Below are 19,892 nucleotides of genomic sequence, written 5' to 3'. Positions count from 1 at the left end.
ATCCTGCATGCCACCTGGTGCAAGTGAAAAAAAAAGCCTCTCTTGTCTCTTTTCATTTAAGTAAATAGAGTTGTAATTTTCATTTCTCTGATAAAATTGTCAACTAAAAATATGTATTATACATTAGAAACACTGAATAAGTTTTACACTGTCACTGGAAAAACAGATTGCTATCTGCTTTTTGTTTATAAAATAAAAACATACAATAAGTGTATTGAGGTTTTATAAATTGCTATAAAAATTGCAATTTTAGAAACTGAAGAATTAATCATAAAACTCCACCTACTGGTACATTATAGGCATAATTCTGTGATGGATCATTTTATTTAGGGAACTATCTTTTTTTTTTTTTTTTTCAAAAATTCCAGAAACAGTTATCCTGCTTTATAAATAGTTTCATAGTATCACTGGTGCTTTAAAAACTTTTTTAAGCATAAAGGTGATATTAGCATGTCCTTTTATTTTATTTTATTTTTTTTATTTTTATTTTTTTTTAATTTTTTTATTAGTTGGAAGCTAATTACTTCACAACATTTCAGTGGGTTTTGTCATACATTGATATGAATCAGCCATAGAGGGAACTATCTTTAAGAATTAGAGATCTAATTTGTACTGAAAGAAGGAAGCAGAGGCATAGAATTGCATTTAAAAAGTTGAATATTAAAAACATTTGACTTTGGGATATATTTCATGCACATTAGTAGAGATCTAGATTGTTTATACATGTGGATATTTACTTCCTGTAAAATTAATAACTTTACTATAAAAATGACAGACAAGCTCTGATGGTATCAGCTAATCAGTAGAGTCTATATTTTGTGTATATTACTTGAGTGACCTTGGCAGATACCATTCTGTGCTTTAAGATTCTTAATTATGAGGGGATTGAGCTTTTCAAGATCAGCAGTATTAATTTTTCAAATGAAATCATACTTGGAATGCCTGTCTACGGTGTAGATGAAAAAAAAGGTTTGCTGCTCTAGATAGAGCTGGATTGGAAAGCCCAGCCCCTCGTCTCCTGTCATTTTCAGTCCTTGAGCAGCAGCTCCTGGGCCATTTCTCAGGAGCACTAAGGCTGGCAGAATCAACTGGAAGCCGCTGAATTCTATGATGATTGTTCTGTCTCTTGAGATTTTGTTTTACTTGAGTTACGCAGACATCTTGTTTTTGTTTCCCTCGAGAGTAAAGTTTAGATTTTCGTAGGGTGGTTTTCATTCTTCTTGTAAATATTACACTTGAGTCTGACATTCAAGTTTTAGCATTAAGAATTTTGTTTTTCTTTAGCATATTGTATGCTAAACATTGTAGCATATGTTTGCTCCAAATGAGTAACACATTGTAGCATATGTTTGCTCAAAATGAGTAACACTGAACATTACTTCTTAAGAGAAGTGTCTTTGAAGTATTTTTAATGCTTCATGTTTGCTTGATGTGTTTTCTGAAACATACACCATCATGGCTTTTATATATATCTTTTACTATGGAAAAATGAACATTGAAACATACTGAGAGCTCTTATTTTTTGAGATAAGATTTGTTGATTTCATTTTTTGGTTGTTTAGATGCTATATTGCTTTCTATTCCACTGTAATTTGGTTTTATCTTAGGTATTTTGTTGGAGATCTGTCAACAGTTCTATGAAGCAGTGTCGATGGGCCTATCCACGCCAAGTCTTCATTTCTGATATTGCTTTAAGTAGAAATGAAATTCTTTTTGTCACACGAGATGGAGAGGGATTTAGAGGGAAATGGTTTGAAGAAAAAAGAAAGAGTTCTGAAAAGAAAGGTTAGTTCATATATGTGAATGGCATGTAATAGTACCTTCTAGCTAATGTTTAATTTTGTGCTTATTTATTATTAGGTTTAACTGACAAGTGTTACTAGGTTTTACCTCTGTATCTCTTCTTTTGATTTTGGTTTGTCTGTGCAGGTAAACAAAGGGAATTCAATCCACTTAAATCCTAAATTTTCAACCTTATATCTGTCAGTATGCCCTGAAATCATGGCACATTCTCATCAGTAACAGAGGCTGAGCATTGCTAATCTCTAGCCTTGGCTCTAGGGACAGGGCAGTATAAAATTAAAAACAAAAAAACAACAAAAAAACTTTGCAGGTGGATTTGAACAGTCTTCCAAATTCCTTTTTTCCCCCCTCTCCCCAAATTGAGAATTGAGTGGCTTATGCTTTGGGGGTGTTTTGGGGGCTTTTTGTTTTGTTTTTTACATGTTTGAATATATAAAATGAAACTTTCATAAGGTGTTTTAGGATTTAGAGGAAGATTACAGGAAGAATAAGGTTTTTATATTCATTGAGAATTTTAAAAAGTTCAGCTCACTTTATTAAACAATTTATTTTAAACAAAATAATTGGAGGCAAGTTTTATGCATTCCTTGATGAATATAAAGGAGAGCTTTAAGATGCTAGCATGGAAAATAGGAGTTATTTATTACATTATATAGTTCATTTTTGATTTTCTGACTATGAATTTACAAACTTGTGGATTGCTTAACATTGTTTTTTTTTTTTTTTTAACTCTAGTAGCAGCTTTTTTCTTTCATCCATAGTTAGTAATCTTTTTTTTCTTTCCAGAAAAACTAGAATTCATTTACCTCTTCACATTTCATTCCTTCCACCCTAGCCCAAGTCACATCAAATGGTCACTGCGAAAAATGTTTCCTTTTTTTCAACTCTTGTTTCTTTTTATTTATTCTCTTACCAGAGTGAGCTTTTAAGATCTGATCCCAATATTGCTGTGTTTAAAAACTTTTTGATGGTTTCCTCACTTCCTGAACATGGCCTACAAGGCTCCTGCTCTGACCCTTGTCTGCATCTCTGAACTCCTCTTGAGTTCTCTCCCTCTCATTACCACTCTCCAGACACACTGACCTTCAGGTATTCAGTCTTGTCCACTTGTGGTTAGTCCCAGGGCCTTTCTAGTTTCACATCTCAGCTTAATTTATACTTCATCAGAGTTGTTTTCACCGATTATTTAAACTTGGTTACCCCTTTTAACTTTTAATGTTCTCTTTGTATTTTTATCATGTAGCTTAGTTTTACTTGTTTTTATGTATTTATCTTTGTGATTAATTTTTCTAATGTTGGTCTCCTATCATATTATAAGATGGCAAGGACCATGACATATAGTCATTATATCCTCACAGTGAAATAAAGGTTTCTTTGGAATCATTAGCATTCAGCATATTTCCTTCCCTCATTAAGTCATCTATTGAATGAACAAATTAGTTATTATATACTAAAAGATATATAAAGAACATTTATAATTACTCAGGAAATTATAAACATATTCTTCAAAATTATAAAGCCACAAAGGAATGATTTTTGGATAGTTTATTGATGTGTAGTATTTTATTTGTTTATAGATTACACAAGTCTATAAACATTTAAGGTATATTTACTATGTGCTGGATATAGGGCTAGGTTTTAATGATACAAAAATATGTAAGGTGGGCCCCTGTTCTCAGACAGTCATGAGTTTGTAGGGGCAATAGATACATTTATAAATATTTGCAGTTCATGGAGACAAATACTAATTTGCACATAATAAGTTTTTTGAGTGTCAGGAAGATTAGTAAATCCCTGTGAGTAAAAGAGTGAATTTGAGAGTAACCAGAGGGTCTTTAACTAACTTGTGTTGGAGCCCTTAGAACTGTGCCTTAGTCCTAACTAGTCTAAAACTGGATTCACGCTCTCATGCTTACGTGTCTGCTTCTCACTGGTTTTAAGTAAGTGGCTGTCTTTCACACCCCATTGTCCCTCACCCTCTACAACCCACTGGTCACCAAGTTTTGTCACTTCCATCTCAAACATTTTTGAAATCTCCGCTTTCTCTAGTTTCATTGCTACAACCTCAGTCTTAGAGTGTTCATTCTTTTTTTTGGACTCTTAGTTTTATCAGTGATCTCTTTGTCTTTATTTGCTTTAAACATTTTTCATACTACAGGCAGAAACATTTACTTGCATGCACGTGCCATATTCTTCTTTCATATCCCCAATCTGACTTGTACTGATAAAATCATTTGTTTAACATCTGTCTTCTCTGCTTGATTGTATATTCCAAGATTGTAGACGCATGCTGTGTTGTTCACTACAGTATTACTAGGGCTACACTGAAAAGTGCTATATCACTGTAGCACATGTGGTCATTCAGATATTTGCTCAATAAATGGAAGGAAGGGGGAGAAGAAGGGAGGAAGCAAATACAATTTTTAATGGAAGCTGAGGAAATTTCAACGGTAGTATAACACTGTATTTGCCTTTTAGACAGCTTTGGTTCCAGTGTGGAGGACACAATCATGAGTAATTGGGAAAAGAAGAAAATTTTTAAAAAATCATGAATAATTGAGAATTGACCTACCAAAATTTCTTCTATCAGACAAATAATATATAGGGTGTAAATTATGTTGAAGAGAGAGAAGATGTAGTTCTTCAAAAGGACTTAATGCAGATAAAAGATTTCCCTGTTCTCCTAATCGTTTTTCTATTCCATTTACTCCTAAATCGTTTTAACAGTTTCAATAAAGCCTTGATTAATGAAAGTTTATTTTTTTCTTTTTAGCAGAGATTTTATCAAACCTTCATAATTCCTCACCAGATGTGTCTTGTGTCTCTGATATAAATAGTGTGTATGAAAGAATTCGACTTGAGAAACTTACTTTTGCCCATAGAGCTGTTAGTGTCAGCACAGATCCAAGTGGATGCAACTTTGCAATCTTGCAGTCAGATCCTAAAACAAGGTAAATGTACACTTGTCTATATTAAATTTCATTTTTAGAAGGAACAGTCATTGGGTTTTCTTTTGTTTTCAATAGCTCCTGGTACAAATTTAATTGAAGAGCTGTTGTCAAGTCTTAAAGAGACTTCAGACATATAATCCTATTACTAGGTTACCTCAAAGGTGGAATTTGTTATATTGGAAATTATGAGTGAGTGTTCTTGCAAAAGGATATTTATTGAAAATGTTGAAGGTAATATGTACATACACACAGAATTTATTCATATCTTTGGTACTTCATGAGGTCCTGTAGGTTCTCAGATTTTGAGAAATATAAATATTTGTTACATAGTTTACAAAACTTTCTGACCATTGAGTACAGTGGGAAATGATAGAAGAGGTAATGTAGAGTCATCTGGAGGGCATTGTGAATCTCAGTGCAAATCTTCTGTCAGGTTAGTACAGAGATGACAGGTTTAAGATAAATATCAAGGGTCTTACTGTAGAGGGGAAAAAGTCCCTAGAGACAGGATTATCATTCCTCCTGGTTTGCCCAGGTCTGTCCCAGCTTGAGCACTGAAAGTTTCCTCTCCTGGGAAACCACTCAGCCCCAGGCAGACCAGGGGAGTTGGTCACCCTACCGAGAAGAGTGAAATGTAGATTGGGAAGGTAACGATTGCATGCCTACAGTACTGAAAGAACCAGGGGTATGGACTGATGTATGTGTGTGTATTTATCTTTATTTCCTTGAGTTTCTAACTTATTCTGGGATCTGGGAACTGAAGTATTTATTTGCTGTTCTGTATATATTCTTCTCCGCTTGTGAGATGAAAGAATATAAACAGGAAAAGGTTGAACACTGTACTGTACTCTTTTTGAATGTTTTTAGTTATACTTTTAAAAATACATTTAAAAAATTTCTCCAAAAGTCATTCAAATTTATGTTTTAGTGTTTCCTTATAGAAACAGAAAACTCTCCTTTCAAAGGAAAACTTAATTCTAGTCATGTTAGTTTAGAGGAAATAAGATACATAAAGGAATAGAATATATTTAAAGGGTATCTAAAATTATGTGCAATATACTTATCAGAAATGTCAAATGAAAGATTTTCTAAGTTTAATAAGTAAAAAAATTATACTTAAGGAGGGATGCTCTTGGTTTTTTGTGTTTTCTTTTTTTCATTATTTTGAAAGTAAAAATAATTTTTGTTTTATTTCTAGCCTTTATGAAATTCCAACCGTGTCCTCCTCATCCTTTTTTGAAGAGTTTGGCAAACTGTTGAGGGAAACGGATGAAATGGACAACATCCATGATGTGACATTTCAAGTTGGCAGTAGACTCTTCCCTGCACATAAATATATTTTGGCAGTGCGTTCGGACTTTTTCCAGAAATTGTTTCTTTCGGATGGTACTGCATTAGACTTCATAGATGTTTACCGGAAAGATGAAGATTCTGCAGGCTGCCATCTCTTTGTGGTAGAGAAGGTTCATCCTGACCTGTTTGAATATCTTTTGCAGTTTATATACACAGATACTTGCGACTTTTTAACTCATGGCTTCAAACCAAGACTAAATTTAAGCAGAAAACCAGAAGGATATCTGGGCACTCCAAATTGTCATTCGAATAAAATGAATTCCCATGAAGATAATCAGAAGTCAGCATTTGAAGTTTACAAAAGTAATCAAGCTCATACAATTAGTGAAAAGCAGAAGAGTAAATCCAAATCTTCCAAAAAAGTAAAAAGTGTTGGGGAAGATGATCCTGTAAAAATGTTACAAAATGTCGCAAAGAAATTTGGTCTCAGTAATTTAAGTAGTAGGTATGACTCCTCCTTAGTATCTATTCCTGTACCTCATTATGTCTTCCTTTTAGAAATTCTGCTTCTTGTTTTTTTTTTTTTTCTCCTGCTCAGCTTTACTTTGCTTTTGCTCCTGCTTCTGATCTTGGTCCTTCTCTTCCCCTCCCCACCCTCCTCCATCCCCTCCTCATCTTCCTTTTCTCTTTCCCTTACTTTCCCTCTCTCTCTCCTTTTCTCTCCCCCTCCCCTTCCTGTTTGGATCTGTTTCTTTCTTTTCAGGGACCTGTGTTTCTCTGTTTTCTGCTAAAGCTATCTCTAGAATCCCTGGATTAAAACATTAAAGGATAGGAAGACTGTTCGTGGATTTGAACTCTCATGGTGTCTCTGTAACAGGGATCTGGAGTGGCAGGCAGTGTGGTATTCTGCAATGAGTTTCTGTCTTTGGAGTTGGACCTATATGTGCCTCTTAGCTCCACTGTAACTAGCTAGGGCAGATTTCTTACTTCTTTGAGCCTCAGTTTCTCAGCAGATAAAATGAGAGGAATAATGTTTACCTTACATTATTGGTGTAGTTTGGTCATAAAGCATGTGTACAGTGCTTGACAATGTTTCTCGTCTTACAAACCAGATTTTTTGGAATTCTCTGTTTTTAAGGTATTTATGTTGCCTGTGGCAGTATAACCTTAGTTGTGGGGCAGGAGCCAAGGGAGGAGAGTTTATCATGTTTTCTAATTGAAACCATGAAGGGTTTTGTGTCATGGCTTTCACTTGTTTTTTTGTCGGTAATGATGTTTAACACATTTTGAATATTAAGTAAAATTGAAGGAGACTGGATGACTTCTTTATCACAGAGTGGGGGGTTTGCTGAGATACTCTTTTAGGTGATACAAATTATATAATCATGTTTAGATGTGGGCTCATTTGTTGGATTTTTGTTGTTTTGGTCGGGGGAATATAGTCACCAATTGTTACTTTTTATCCTTGATAGGTTAGATGGAGTCAGATATGAAAATGAAGAAATTAGTATCATTGCCAAGAAAACTGGTAGTAAGCCAAAGCTAAATCAGAAAAAATGGTAAGTTAGGAAATGAAGATAAACTTTTCATCTCTAGATTTTGGGAACCTGACTGGAAGTAGAGCTCTCTTTATTTACACATGTATGCAGCAAAATGTGTATGTGGACACCCTCTCACCTTTATTCATCTTTTTCATGTCTGGAAATGTTGAAGAATTGTTGAGGCAAATGGGTAAAATATTAACTGCTCAGTAAGACGTAGAGTTCATTTTTTTTTCCTGATTACTTTCTAATGAAGAATTTAAAAAAATTTCCCTAAATTTTGTATTTTTTCTTAAAAATAGGTAATGATGTTAACCCAGAAACCGAAATAATTATGCCTCTTCTCTTCATCATTATGAAGATTATTTCCTTTAGTATAAATTTTTTTCCAAAATAAGTATATTATTCTAAAATATGTTTATTATTAAAAGTTTTTATTTTTAATAAATGAATGGATAAGGAAGCTGTGGTACATATACACAATGGAATATTACTCAGCCATTAAAAAGAATACATTTGAATCAGTTCTAATGAGATGGATGAAACTGGAGCCCATTATACAGAGTGAAGTAAGCCAGAAAGACAAACACCAATATAGTATACTAACGTGTATATATGGAATTTAAAAAGATGGTAACAATAACCCTATATGCAAAACAGAAAAAGAGACACAGATGTACAAAACAGACTTTGACTCTGTGGGAGAATTCGAGGGTGGGATGTTCTGAGTGATAGCATTGAAACAAGTATATTATCAAGGGTGAAACAGATCACCAGCCCAGGTTGGATGCATGAGACAAGTGCTCAGGGCTGGTGCACTGGGAAGACCCAGAGGGATGGGATGGGGAGGGAGGCAGGAGGGGGGATCGGGATGGGGAACACATGTAAATCCATGGCTGATTCATGTCAATGTATGGCAAAAACCACTACAATACTGTAAAGTAATTAGCCTCCAGCTAATAAAAATAAATGAAAAAAAAAAAGTTTTTTATTTTTAGGTATTTGTCTCTTGTAGGTAGAAAATTTTAGAGAAAAACCTGGTTGTATATAGACTGTGCTTAGCATGAAATAGGTTGTACAAATAAAAGTGAATTAATGACCTTTGACTGTGATGCCACTTAGTGTCATATTAATCAGCACCTGCCCTGTATTGAAAAAGGAAAATTAGAAAAAACTTTCTTGAATATTTATCTGTATGCAGTTCCTTTTACAAATACTATCTTCATTGTAAGGCCTTTTTTTCCCTATAGTGGAAGGAGATAAAATATTTTATTTGTATGTATACCCTCAAGTTGTTTGCTATATGCCACCTTTAATTAGGAGAAAATCAAAAGTTAAGACAATTCCTAAAGCTTTTGCTTCAATTAAACTTTTTTTTTCCAGTTCTTTTTTATGTGATGTGACCATGAAATCAGTGGATGGAAAGGAATTTCCTTGTCATAAATGCATTCTTTGTGCTAGACTTGGTAGGTTTACTTTTTTGTTGGTTGCAGATTTATTTGTTTTGGTATTGTTTCCTATTCTTAATTGATTCTTTTTTCTTTCAGAATATTTTCGTAGTATGCTGAGTAGCTCATGGATTGAGGTAAGATTTAAGTAGAAACCACATAGGCTGCTAATTATGCTTTATATCTTTGGGAAATTATATACTAAAGAAATTCTAAAATATTTTTAACTCAGTTTTTCTCTTGTATTGACTTTATTTATGCTTAAACTGGCAGGAAAATAGCAATTTTTTGAAATTAAAGTTGTTGCAAAATAGTTACTTAAATGAATTCTCCATTATTATTTGGAGTTATATGTGGAATACCAGTTTGTTTCTTTTTTCTCAGATTTTCTTGATTCTTTTTCATGTTACAAGGCATTTTAAAATTAAATGTATCTCATTTTAGCTTTGTGTTTTAACATTATATTCTTTTGTATCTGATGTGATTCCTGTTAAAAGTTTTTCACACTGATCACCTCAGTCAGATTGCAGTGTTATTTTGTAGTTGAAAATTAATTGTTTTACTTTTATTTAGGCTTCCAGTTGTGCAGCTCTGGAAATGCCAATACATTCTGACATACTAAAAGTTATTTTGGACTACCTCTATGCTGATGAAGCTGTTGTGATCAAAGGTATTAATAAAAGTTAGGACATTTTAGATATTTAAGATACAGTTTAAAAATGATAAAATTACACAGATCTTAGTTTCTGCTTTAATTGAATTAATCAGCAAAGGCTTAAATTTAGAATAAGCTATGCAGATGATTACTAACAGTAAAGGAATGGAATAGAAAATTTTCATTACCTATGTAAAAATGAACTCTATATGAATTGTTAACAATGGTTGAGGTTAGATTTAACATTTTCATACCCAGCTACTTACACGATTGAGATGAAAAATTGACAACAGGGAGTGTGGTTCTTTCTTGTCTGTTTTTCCCCTCATGTAATGTGTCTGAAGTAAAATAAATAGACTAATAATTGAACTGAATTTTATAAAGAGGATGCATTTATATGCTTTGTCAGGAACACACCCGTGTTTTATTTACCAGGTGTCTTTAGTCATAGGAGTGATACACTCTGTTTTCTGTATATACCAAATTTTCTTAATCAGTTTGTTGATGGACACTTAGGTATTTCTGTACTTTAGCTATTGTGAATAATTTTGCAGTGAACATGGTAATGCAGGTGTATCTTCAAAATACAGATTTCAGTTCCTTTGGCTAAATACTCAGAATTGGGATTACTGTATCGTATGATAATTCTAGTTTTAATTTTTTAAGGAAGCTCCATATTCTTTGCATAGTGGCTTTACCAGTTTACACTCCTCTCAACAGAGCAGAAGAGTAACCTTTTCTCTACCTCTTCACTTGTTATCTTGGTTTTTTTTTTGATAATAGCCTTCCTAACAGGTATAAGGTGACATCCCCTTGTGGTTTTGATTTGCATTTCTCTGATAAACAGTGACGTTGAGCACCTTTTCATTTACCTGTTGGCCATTTGTATGTCTTCCAAGGACAAATGTCTAAGATCTTTTGCCCATTAAAAATAAAGTTTTTATTTTATATTGGACTGTCATTGATTTATAACGTTGTATTAGTGTCAGGTATATAGGAAACTGAATCATTTATGCATATACATGCATCCTTTTTCAAATTCTTTTCCCATTTAGGTTATTACAGAATACAGAATATTCCCTGTGCTATACAATAGGTCCTTGTTGGTTATCTGTTTTGAATATAGTAGTATGTATATGTCAGTCCCAAACTGCCAATTTATCCTTCACCCCAAGCTTTCCCTTTTAGTAACCTGAAGTTTGTCTTCTAAGTCTGTATTTTTTTGTTTGTTTGTTTGTTTTTGCTGTTGAATTTATATGAGTTCTTTATATATTTTGGACATTAATCTCTCATGCTTTGCTATTATTTTCTCCCATTCCAAGGTTGCCTTTTCATTCTATTGACTCTTTGGTGTGATTTTTGGTTTCACGGAACACCACTTGTTTATTTTCACTTTTGTTACATGTGGTTTTGGTACATCTAAAAAATCATTGCCAAGGCCAGTGTCTAGGAGCCTTTCCTGGTTTTTCTTCTAGGAGTTTTTTGGTTTCAGGTCTTAGATTTAAATCTTTAGTCCACTTTGAGTTGATTTTTGTCCAGTTTCATTATTTTGCATGTGGATATTAGTTTTTCTCATATCCTTAACTGAAGAGACGGTCTTTCCCCATTTTGTATTCTTGACATTCTTGTCAGAGGTTAATTAGCTGTATACATGAAGGTTTATTTCTGGCCTATTTTATCTCATTGGTCTACGTGTCTCTTTTTATGTCAGGGTGTTCCTGTATTGATTACTCTAGCTTTGTAGTAGGACTTTGAAATCAGGAAATATGACAGCTCCAGTTTTGTTGAACTTTTTCAATATTGCTTTGGCCATTTATGGTCTTCTGTGGTTCCATGTGAATTTTAGGATTACTTTTTCTGTTTCTATGAAAGGTACCATTGTAACTTTTATAGGATTTCATTGAATATGTAGATTGCTTTGGGTAGAATGGGCATTTTAACAATATCAGTTCTTCTAGCCCATGAACATGAAATATCTTTCCATTTATTTGTATCTTCTTTGTTTTTTCAATGTTTTGTAGTTTTCAGTATGCAGATCTTTCATTTCCTTGGTTAAATTTATTCCTAAGTCTTTTATTCTTTTTGATGTGATTGTAAAGTGGATTGATTCCTTAATTTCTCTTTCTCTTAGCTCAGTGTTAGTGTATAGAAGTGCAACAGGTTTTTGTATATTGATTTTTTTGTAAAAGATGCCACCAAAATACTATTAAAAATAATAAATGAATAAATTTACAGGGTTAAAAACAAATATACAAAAACCTGTTGCATTTCTAATTTGTTGACAGTTTTTATGATGAATGTATGTTGACTCACAGAGTCGGACATGACTGAGCAACTGAACTGATGTTGAATTTTATCATGTGCGTTTTCTGCAACTATTGAGATGATCATATGATTTTTAACCTCTATTCTGTTAATGTTGCATATCATCTATATTGATTTGCACGTTTTGAACTATCTGTGCATCACTATCTGTAAATCCCACTTGATCATGGTGTATGGTCCTTTTAATATGCTGTTTAATTGTGTTTATTGGTACTTTATTGAGGGTTTTTATATACACACTCATCAGGGATATTGTTCTGTAATTTTCTTTTAGTGAACTTGTCTGTCTCTGGTAGCAGGATAAGGTTGACCTCATAAAGTGAATTTGCAAATGTTGCCCCCTCTTTGATTTTTGGGATTAGTTTAAGAAGGATTTATGTTAATTTTTCTTTAAATATTTGGTAGAATTCACTGATGAAGCATTGTGCTTTTGAACTTTTCCTTATGTGGTAGATTTTTGATTGCTGATTCATTCTCCTTATTCTGTTATTAGTCTGTTCAGATTTTCTATTTTATTATTCAGTTTTGGTATGTTTCTTGTTTCTAGGAACTGATCCATTTCTTCTAGATTGTCCAGTTCATTAGCATATAGTTATCCATAATAGTCTCTTATGATCCTTTATATTTCTGTGATATCATTGGTAATGTTTCCTCTTTCATTTGCAATTTTATTTGAGTTTTTTTCTTAGTCTACTTAAAGGTGTGTTAATTTTCTCTCTTCAAACAAGCAACTTTTTGTTGGTCTTTTCTTTTGCTTTTCTGGTGTCTGATTCATTGGTTTCTGCTCTATCTTTAGTATTTCCTTCCTTCTGCCAAGTTTGGGCTTTGTTCTTCTTTTTATAGTTCTTTGTTGTGTAAAAACCTTCAAAGGTTGTTCTTTTGAGTTTTTTTTTTTTTTTTTTTTAGGGCATTTGTCAGTATAAACATCTTTCTTAGAAATTCTTTTGTCCTTTAAATTTTGATATGTTGTGTTTCCCATTTTCCTTTGACTCAAGTATTTTCTTTACTTTTTCTTTGACTTCCTGGTTATTCAAGACCATCTGAATTTTCCAGTTTTATTCCTATTTTTCTAATTTTATGCCCTTGTAGTTGGAGATGATACTTAATATGATTGCAGTCTTAAATTGTTGTTTTGTGGGTCTACACATGGTCTCTCCTGCAGGGTGTCTTGTGTACATGTGAGAAGAATGTCTGTTTTGCTGCTGTTGGATGGAGTGTTATATTTATGTCTGTTAGGGTGATTTGGTCTATAGCGTTGGTCATATCTGCTGTTTCTTTGTTAATTTTGTCCGGGTTATTTATTCATATTGAGTATGGAGTATTGAAGTCCTCTATTATTTTTAAAAATGTTTATGTTTACTTGTTTATTTTTGGCTATGCTGGGTCTTTGTTGCTGCACATGGGCTTTCTGTAGTCGTGGAGAGTAGGGGTTGCTCTAGTTGCAGTGCGCGGGCTTCTCGTTACAGTGGCTTCTCTTGTTGCAGAGCACAGGCTGTCAGAGCTTGGGCTCCGCAGTTGCAGCCTGTGGGCTCTGGAGTGCAGGCTCAGTAGTCTGGCACGTGGGCTTAGTTGCCCCGCGGCATGTGGGACCCTCCCAGACCAAGGATCAAACCTGTGTTCCCTGCATTAGGAGGCATTTTTTTAACCACTGGACCACCAGGATGCCCAAAGTCCTTTCTATTATTGTATTCATGTCCATTTCTGCCTTCAGCTTTTAATATTTCCTTTATATAGGTGCTCCAACATATCTCATGGAGTTTTTTCTTTGTTGTTACCATGAGGCTTACATGTAATATAATCATGGAACTGGAAGTGTTAGTGGCTCAGTCATATCTGGCTTTCCGACTCCATGGATTATAGCCTGCCAGGCTCCTCTGTCCATGGAATTCTCCAAGGCAAGAATATTGGAGTGGGTTGCCATTCCCTTCTCCAGGGGATCTTCCCAACCCAGGGATCGAACCCAGATCTTCTGCACTGCAGGCAGATTCTTTACCATCTGAGTCACGGGGGAAAGCCCTAATGTAATTATAACAATCACAACTTTTTTTTCTGTATTTCTTTTAATTTCTGTGTGGTTGATTTACAGTATTAGTTTCAGGTGTACAGCATTGTGGCTCAATATTTTTATTGATTATGCTTCATGTAAAGTTGTTAAAAAAAACAATGTCTTTATTTTTCTGTCCTATAAAATATATCCTGTTGCCTTCTCATTTTATACATAGTAGTTTTTAGATCTTAATCCCATAACCTTACCTTGCCCCTCCGCTTTCCCTCTCCCCAGTGGTGACTACTGCTTTGTTCTCATTGTCTGTTTTTGTCCTTTTTATATACATGTGTGTTCTTTAAATTCCACAGTTTCACATACAAGTGATAACATGAGGTATTTGTCTTTCTGACTTATTTCATTAAGCATCGGAGAAGGCAGTGGCAACCCATTCCAGTACTCTTGCCTGGCAAATCCTGTGGATGGAGGAGCCTGGTAGGCTGCAGTCCATGGGGTCGCTAAAAGTCGGACATGACTGAGCGACTTCACTTTCACTTTTCACTCATGCATTGGAGAAGGAAATGGCAACCCACTCCAGTGTTCTTGCCTGGAGAATTCCAGGGACGGGGGATCCTGGTGGGCTGCTGCCTATGTGGTCACACAGAGTCGGACACGTCTGAAGCAACTTGGCGGCAACAGCAGCATTAAGCATAATATCTTCTAGATTAATTATTGAAAATGACAGAATTTCATTCTTTTTTATGGCCAAGTAGTATTACACTGTATGTGACACACACACATATATGTATGTATACATACATGTAAACACCACATCTCCTTTATCCATTCATTGGGTGATGGTTTTTTTGGTTGTTCCCTTTCTTGGAAGGGATGACAGAGGATGAAATGGATGGATGGCATCACCAACTCAATGGACATGAGCTTGATCAAACTCTGGGAGATGGTGAAGTACAGGAAAGCCTGGTGTGCTGCAGCGCCTGGGGTTGCAAAGAGTCAGGCACGACTTAGTGACTGAACTACACCTATCTTGGCTGTCATTTACTGCTTAATTTTGCATTCAGATTTTCTTCACTCTTAGTTCCCCCCCCCCGATAATTATTTTTTTTTCCAGATTACCGCTGATTTTATTTTTTTTATATACCACTAAAGCATTTATTTGTTTAATTATTGGAATATACTTGATTTACAGTGTTGTGTTAGTTTGAATCAGTTATACATATACATGTATCCACCCTTTTTTAGATTCTTTTCCCATGTAGGCAATTACAGAGTATTGAATAAAGTTCCCTGTATTAATAGGAGGTCCTTATTAGTTATCCATTTTATATATAATAGTGTGTATATGTCAATCCCTATCTTCCAGTTCCATTATTTCTTCAAATATTATGTTCTTTCTTATTTGCTTCTGTGAGTCCCCTATGTATCTTTTTATAGTATTCCATAAATCCCTTATACACAGTTTATTTTTTACTCATTATTTTTTTTCTGTTCTTCATATTGGATTATCTCAGTTAACCTGTAGTTTCTGTCTTTATTGATAGTCTTCATTTCTTCTGATGCTTTCTTTTAAATTTTTAGATGTGATATTTTAAATTTGTTTTTGGACATATTTAAAATAATTGATTTAAACTCTTTGTAATAGTTCAGGATCTTGGCATTCTTAGGGACATTCTCTTGACTATTTTTTCCTTTTTTTGCCTATAGGCCACACTTGACGTTTCTCTTTTCATCTTTCATAATTGCTGGATCTTAGTTCCCTGACCAGGGCTTGGCAGTGTAATCACACTAACCACTGAACCACCAGGGAATTCCCATAATGTAGCAACTCTTGAAATCAGATTCTCTTTCTTCTCCAGGGGTTATTTTATTTATTTTTTCTGTTTATTTAGTGACTTTTTGAAGCTAATTCTGTCAGATTGATATTCTTTGTCATATGTGACCACTGAGGCCTCTGCTTGTTCAGCTAATAGAGTTTTCCTTAAATGTCTAAACCAGTAAATTTCCCAGCCTACGCCTAGGAGTTGTTTGTGTGTGTTGTGACGTGGCTTCAAGAGTTTGGGGCCTTCCTAAGTGTTTTCTGGGCATGTACACAGTCCTCCACATTTGTATGGCCTTCTAGATTCACAGGAATATGTTAAAACTTTTCAAAGCCCCTTTTAGACACTTTACTAGTCAGCTTAGACTGCTACAACAAAATAACAGACTGAAATTTATTGTCACAGTTCTGGAGGCTAGAAGTCTCAGACCAAGGTCTGGCAGGATTCTCTTCCTGTCTCATACACAGGTTGTGTGTATAATTTTGTTATTATGTCCTTACTTGTTGTGTTGTGTAACAAGCCTCTTGTTATGTGCTTACTTGGCTTTTCCTCAGCGCTTGTGTGTGAGTGTGTATGGAGAAAGAGTGAGACAGCACACACACGTGGAACAGCTTTTTGGGGAAATATGGATAGATCTCTGTCTCGTAGAAAGAGACTAATCTCGTCAGATCAGGGCCCTACCCTTATGACTGCACCATGTGAATTTTCAGGGGACACAAACATTCAGTCTTGACAACATCTCCTCCCTGAGCTATTCTTTTTAAGTTTTTTGACCTGCCTCTTGTTTGCTCTGTCCCTCATCATTGTCTTGGACAGCCTCAGTGTTAAACAATTGCTATTTGTTTTTAATAAGTACCTTTTTCTGCCGCTGTTCACACTGAGCTTTGAGTCAGGTCAAATAAACCCCTACTGGTGGGGTTTCCAGGAAACTGCCAGATAGGTTAAATAATAAGTTATTTGATAATGTTGCCCCACAACTGTTCTGTCACCTCCAGTGTCTGTACCTGCTTATTTCAGCCCATGATTGCAGGAATGATGGCTTTCAGGACTACTGTTGAGAATGGAGGAGAGTAGGATCTAAGTAGGAGGAGCCAGGGTGTCCCAAAGCTCACTGTTCTTAGCAAGATTCAGCCAAGTTTTTGGAGTCAGTGCTCCCTGATTATTGTGAGCCTTTGGCTAATTTCTAGAATTCTGAAAGAGTTGATTTTTGCTCATTTTTTGTAATAATTCTCATTGCTTTGGTAGAAGAGAAGAATTTTTGACGTAGTCCTTAGTCTCCCATTTATAGTGACTTCGCCTCTCATTTAATGTTTTTTCTGCTTTAATTTTTTTCTTTTTAACCATTTTTTTCTTCCTATGGTGTTTTGTTTTTTTTTTTTTTTCCTATTTATATTACTATTCTGGCAGTGACTCGGGGGCATTTTTAAGGTTATAAATAGTACATTGGACCAAGGTTATGTTAAATTAAGGAACTTCTCTATAGTTTAAAAGTACTCTTAGATGACCAGTTTCATTTTAAATAAGCCTAAGAGCTTTATTCACCTCTGCCGTCCCTTGCTGTATGTGTGTGTGTGTGTTTAACATATACCTGTATATTATTTTTGATGATGAGAATTGACTTTCCCCCCTGTTAGTTTCTGTAACAATAATGGGAGATTTTAAATAAGGCAGGCATTCTAGCCCTTTAGACTAAAAGAGATCTACTCAAGTTCCCATTTTATGGTCCTAATGTAAACCAGGGCATTTTGATGGTTTTGTGTTTTTATTTTTAAACAGTTTTCTACCTATAGATAGAAATATTTTATCATACTTACAATTTCAACATTTAGAAACGAATCATCTTACCTCTCTTTTGTAGTGTTTTGTAGTATCTTAATTACTTGGACTTTTTTCCTGGGTGTAATGTTTACAAAATAGTATGAGTGACACTTTTTTTTTTTTTTCCAGAATCTCAAAATGTGGATTTTGTTTGTAGTGTTCTTGTGGTGGCTGATCAGCTTCTCATATCTCGACTGAAAGAAATTTGTGAAGTAGCATTAACTGAAAAACGTGAGTAATTTTGAATTAGAATCTTAGTGTTTTCTCAGGTTGATTCAGGATTTATAGTATTTTATTGACTTTATGATGCAGCTTAAGTAAAATGCCTGTTTTTATATCATGAAAAATGTCAAGACAGTTAAAATTATTTCTTGTCATCATTTGTAAGCACATCCTTATTTCAGAGATGTTAATATGTGAATACATGTAAATCTTATAGTTGAAATATGTTAATTTTTTTGAAATATCATAAAACTTGAATAATAAAGATGGCATGAAATTATTTTGCAATCTGAAGGATGAGAGTTTGAAAGTGGAAATTCTTTGCACTTGTCCTGGTCTGTAAGTCTACACTTAACTACCCTGTTATTTACTGGAATTTCTTTTTTTTAAGCCACGTAGTACAGCTTACGGGATCTTATTTCCCCATCAGGGATGAACTTGTGTCCTTGGCTGTGCAAGTACAGAGTTCAAACCCATGGACTGCCAGAGAATTATATTTGCTGGAATTTTTGTGTAACCATCCCATCAATGTATTTGATCAAAAGTATCTCTTTTTCTGAAGCTCTTACTTCTCTCTCTGCTTATTATTTCAGTTATTTGCAGGACTGTCATCCTAACACTGAACTTTGAAAGCCAAAGTTATTTCTTTATTATTTTGTGCCTTACATCCAAATTTCAGCTGTCAAAACTGATCAATCTCTTAACTATGTCGATCACATTTCCCCCACCTTTTTTTTCCTCACTGTCACTATGCTAGTTGAGATCACTGTTACTCGTCCCTTCTGTGTAGTGTCATAGTAGTCTTTTAAGTCCTCTTTCTCTCTTCTGACTTCTCTTTCTTTAATCTTCCTATAGGAAGTGGTTAGTGTCTTCTCCTATTCATGTTTTTAATTGCTTCCTCTAAGATAATGGTTAAATTTCCTTAGCCTGATAACAAAAGTTTCTTGGCTTTCTAATCTTATCCTTGTTCTCCTTCTTTGCCTCTTAAGGAAGTGTGAAGAGATTTCCTGTTAGATTTTTCTGATTTGTACTTGCTAATAGTTTAACTTAGCTCAGGTATCTTATTTACTCACTTGAGTTCTGTGGAGTATCTTCTTCTTGGTTGTCAAAGAGAGAGCAACAGCTATGATCTTAAAAGCCAGAAAAAGGAAATACAATTGTCCCTCAGTGTCACAGGGATTGACTCCAGGAGCCTCTGCAGACACCAAAATCTGTGGATGCTCAGGTCCCTTGTGTAAAATAGTATAGTATTAATACAGTGAATACAGCTGGTTCTCTGTGTATGGAACTTGCTGGCATGGAGGACCAGCTCTATATTAAAGGACACAGCATGCAGTAGGTATAAAATATACAAATTGAGGATATTTTCAGTTGTTCGGTCAACTTTCCTGTTATCCTTTGGATATTCTTTCTTGGCTCCTGCTGCACAGTTGCCCCTGTTAATGAATTTCTTGATCATCTTAGAATCTAGCAAGAGAAGGATTCAACAGAACCTTGGTGTCTGTTTATTGGGCAGTCCTTGAAACCAGCTGAACAACTCTTTATAAAGTTTTTATATGATTCATTTTTATTTCCGTGAAATAAATAGTTGAGACTTTGGGTCAGTCCAGAGTGAGGCAGAGATCATTATTGTCTGCATATAACTTTTGACTGAGTTACAAGAGAGAAAGAGAAAGGAAATGGAGGAAGCCAGGTGTAGAAAATAGTTGTGTTTCTCTGTTGGCTGGGGCTCAGAGGAAATAAGAAAAGGGGATTTCAGAAGCCAAGTTACATGTTAGGTAAGCAGAATATTCTTGGACAGTCTCCAGTAAAACACACTTCGTATATACATTTACAAGGATTATAACAAAATTTAGCATCTTTTGTGCAGTATGCCAGATTGTGCACTGGCATGAATGATAATATAGTAATATTTAAATGTACTTATTTTCTAAATATATAGTTTGTGTTTATATATGTAAATATATTCACATAAAGTCTGATAGTTGATTTAAGATAAATATATTTTATAGAA

The 19,892-nt window shown here is 34.5% G+C and overlaps 1 protein-coding gene across 3 annotated transcripts in view; it reads left to right on the top strand.

Annotated features, from left to right (window-relative positions):
- Positions 1-19,892, top strand: part of IBTK (inhibitor of Bruton tyrosine kinase) — a 90,591-nt gene that overhangs the window by 31,322 nt on the left and 39,377 nt on the right. For 2 of the 3 annotated variants that reach the window (XM_043890537.1, XM_043890535.1), the window contains exons 10-17: positions 1,608-1,785; positions 4,577-4,754; positions 5,953-6,552; positions 7,520-7,606; positions 8,972-9,054; positions 9,136-9,173; positions 9,610-9,706; positions 17,786-17,887. In XM_043890537.1, coding sequence (XP_043746472.1) covers positions 1,608-1,785; positions 4,577-4,754; positions 5,953-6,552; positions 7,520-7,606; positions 8,972-9,054; positions 9,136-9,173; positions 9,610-9,706; positions 17,786-17,887 — 1,363 coding nt within the window. The remainder of the gene's footprint in view (positions 1-1,607; positions 1,786-4,576; positions 4,755-5,952; positions 6,553-7,519; positions 7,607-8,971; positions 9,055-9,135; positions 9,174-9,609; positions 9,707-17,785; positions 17,888-19,892) is intronic. The other variant, XM_043890536.1, reaches the window with a different exon arrangement.

This window comes from Cervus elaphus, chromosome 28, assembly GCF_910594005.1.
Source record: "Cervus elaphus chromosome 28, mCerEla1.1, whole genome shotgun sequence".
NCBI classification, from domain to species: Eukaryota; Metazoa; Chordata; class Mammalia; order Artiodactyla; family Cervidae; genus Cervus; species Cervus elaphus.
This window is presented reverse-complemented; position numbering and strand designations above follow the sequence as displayed.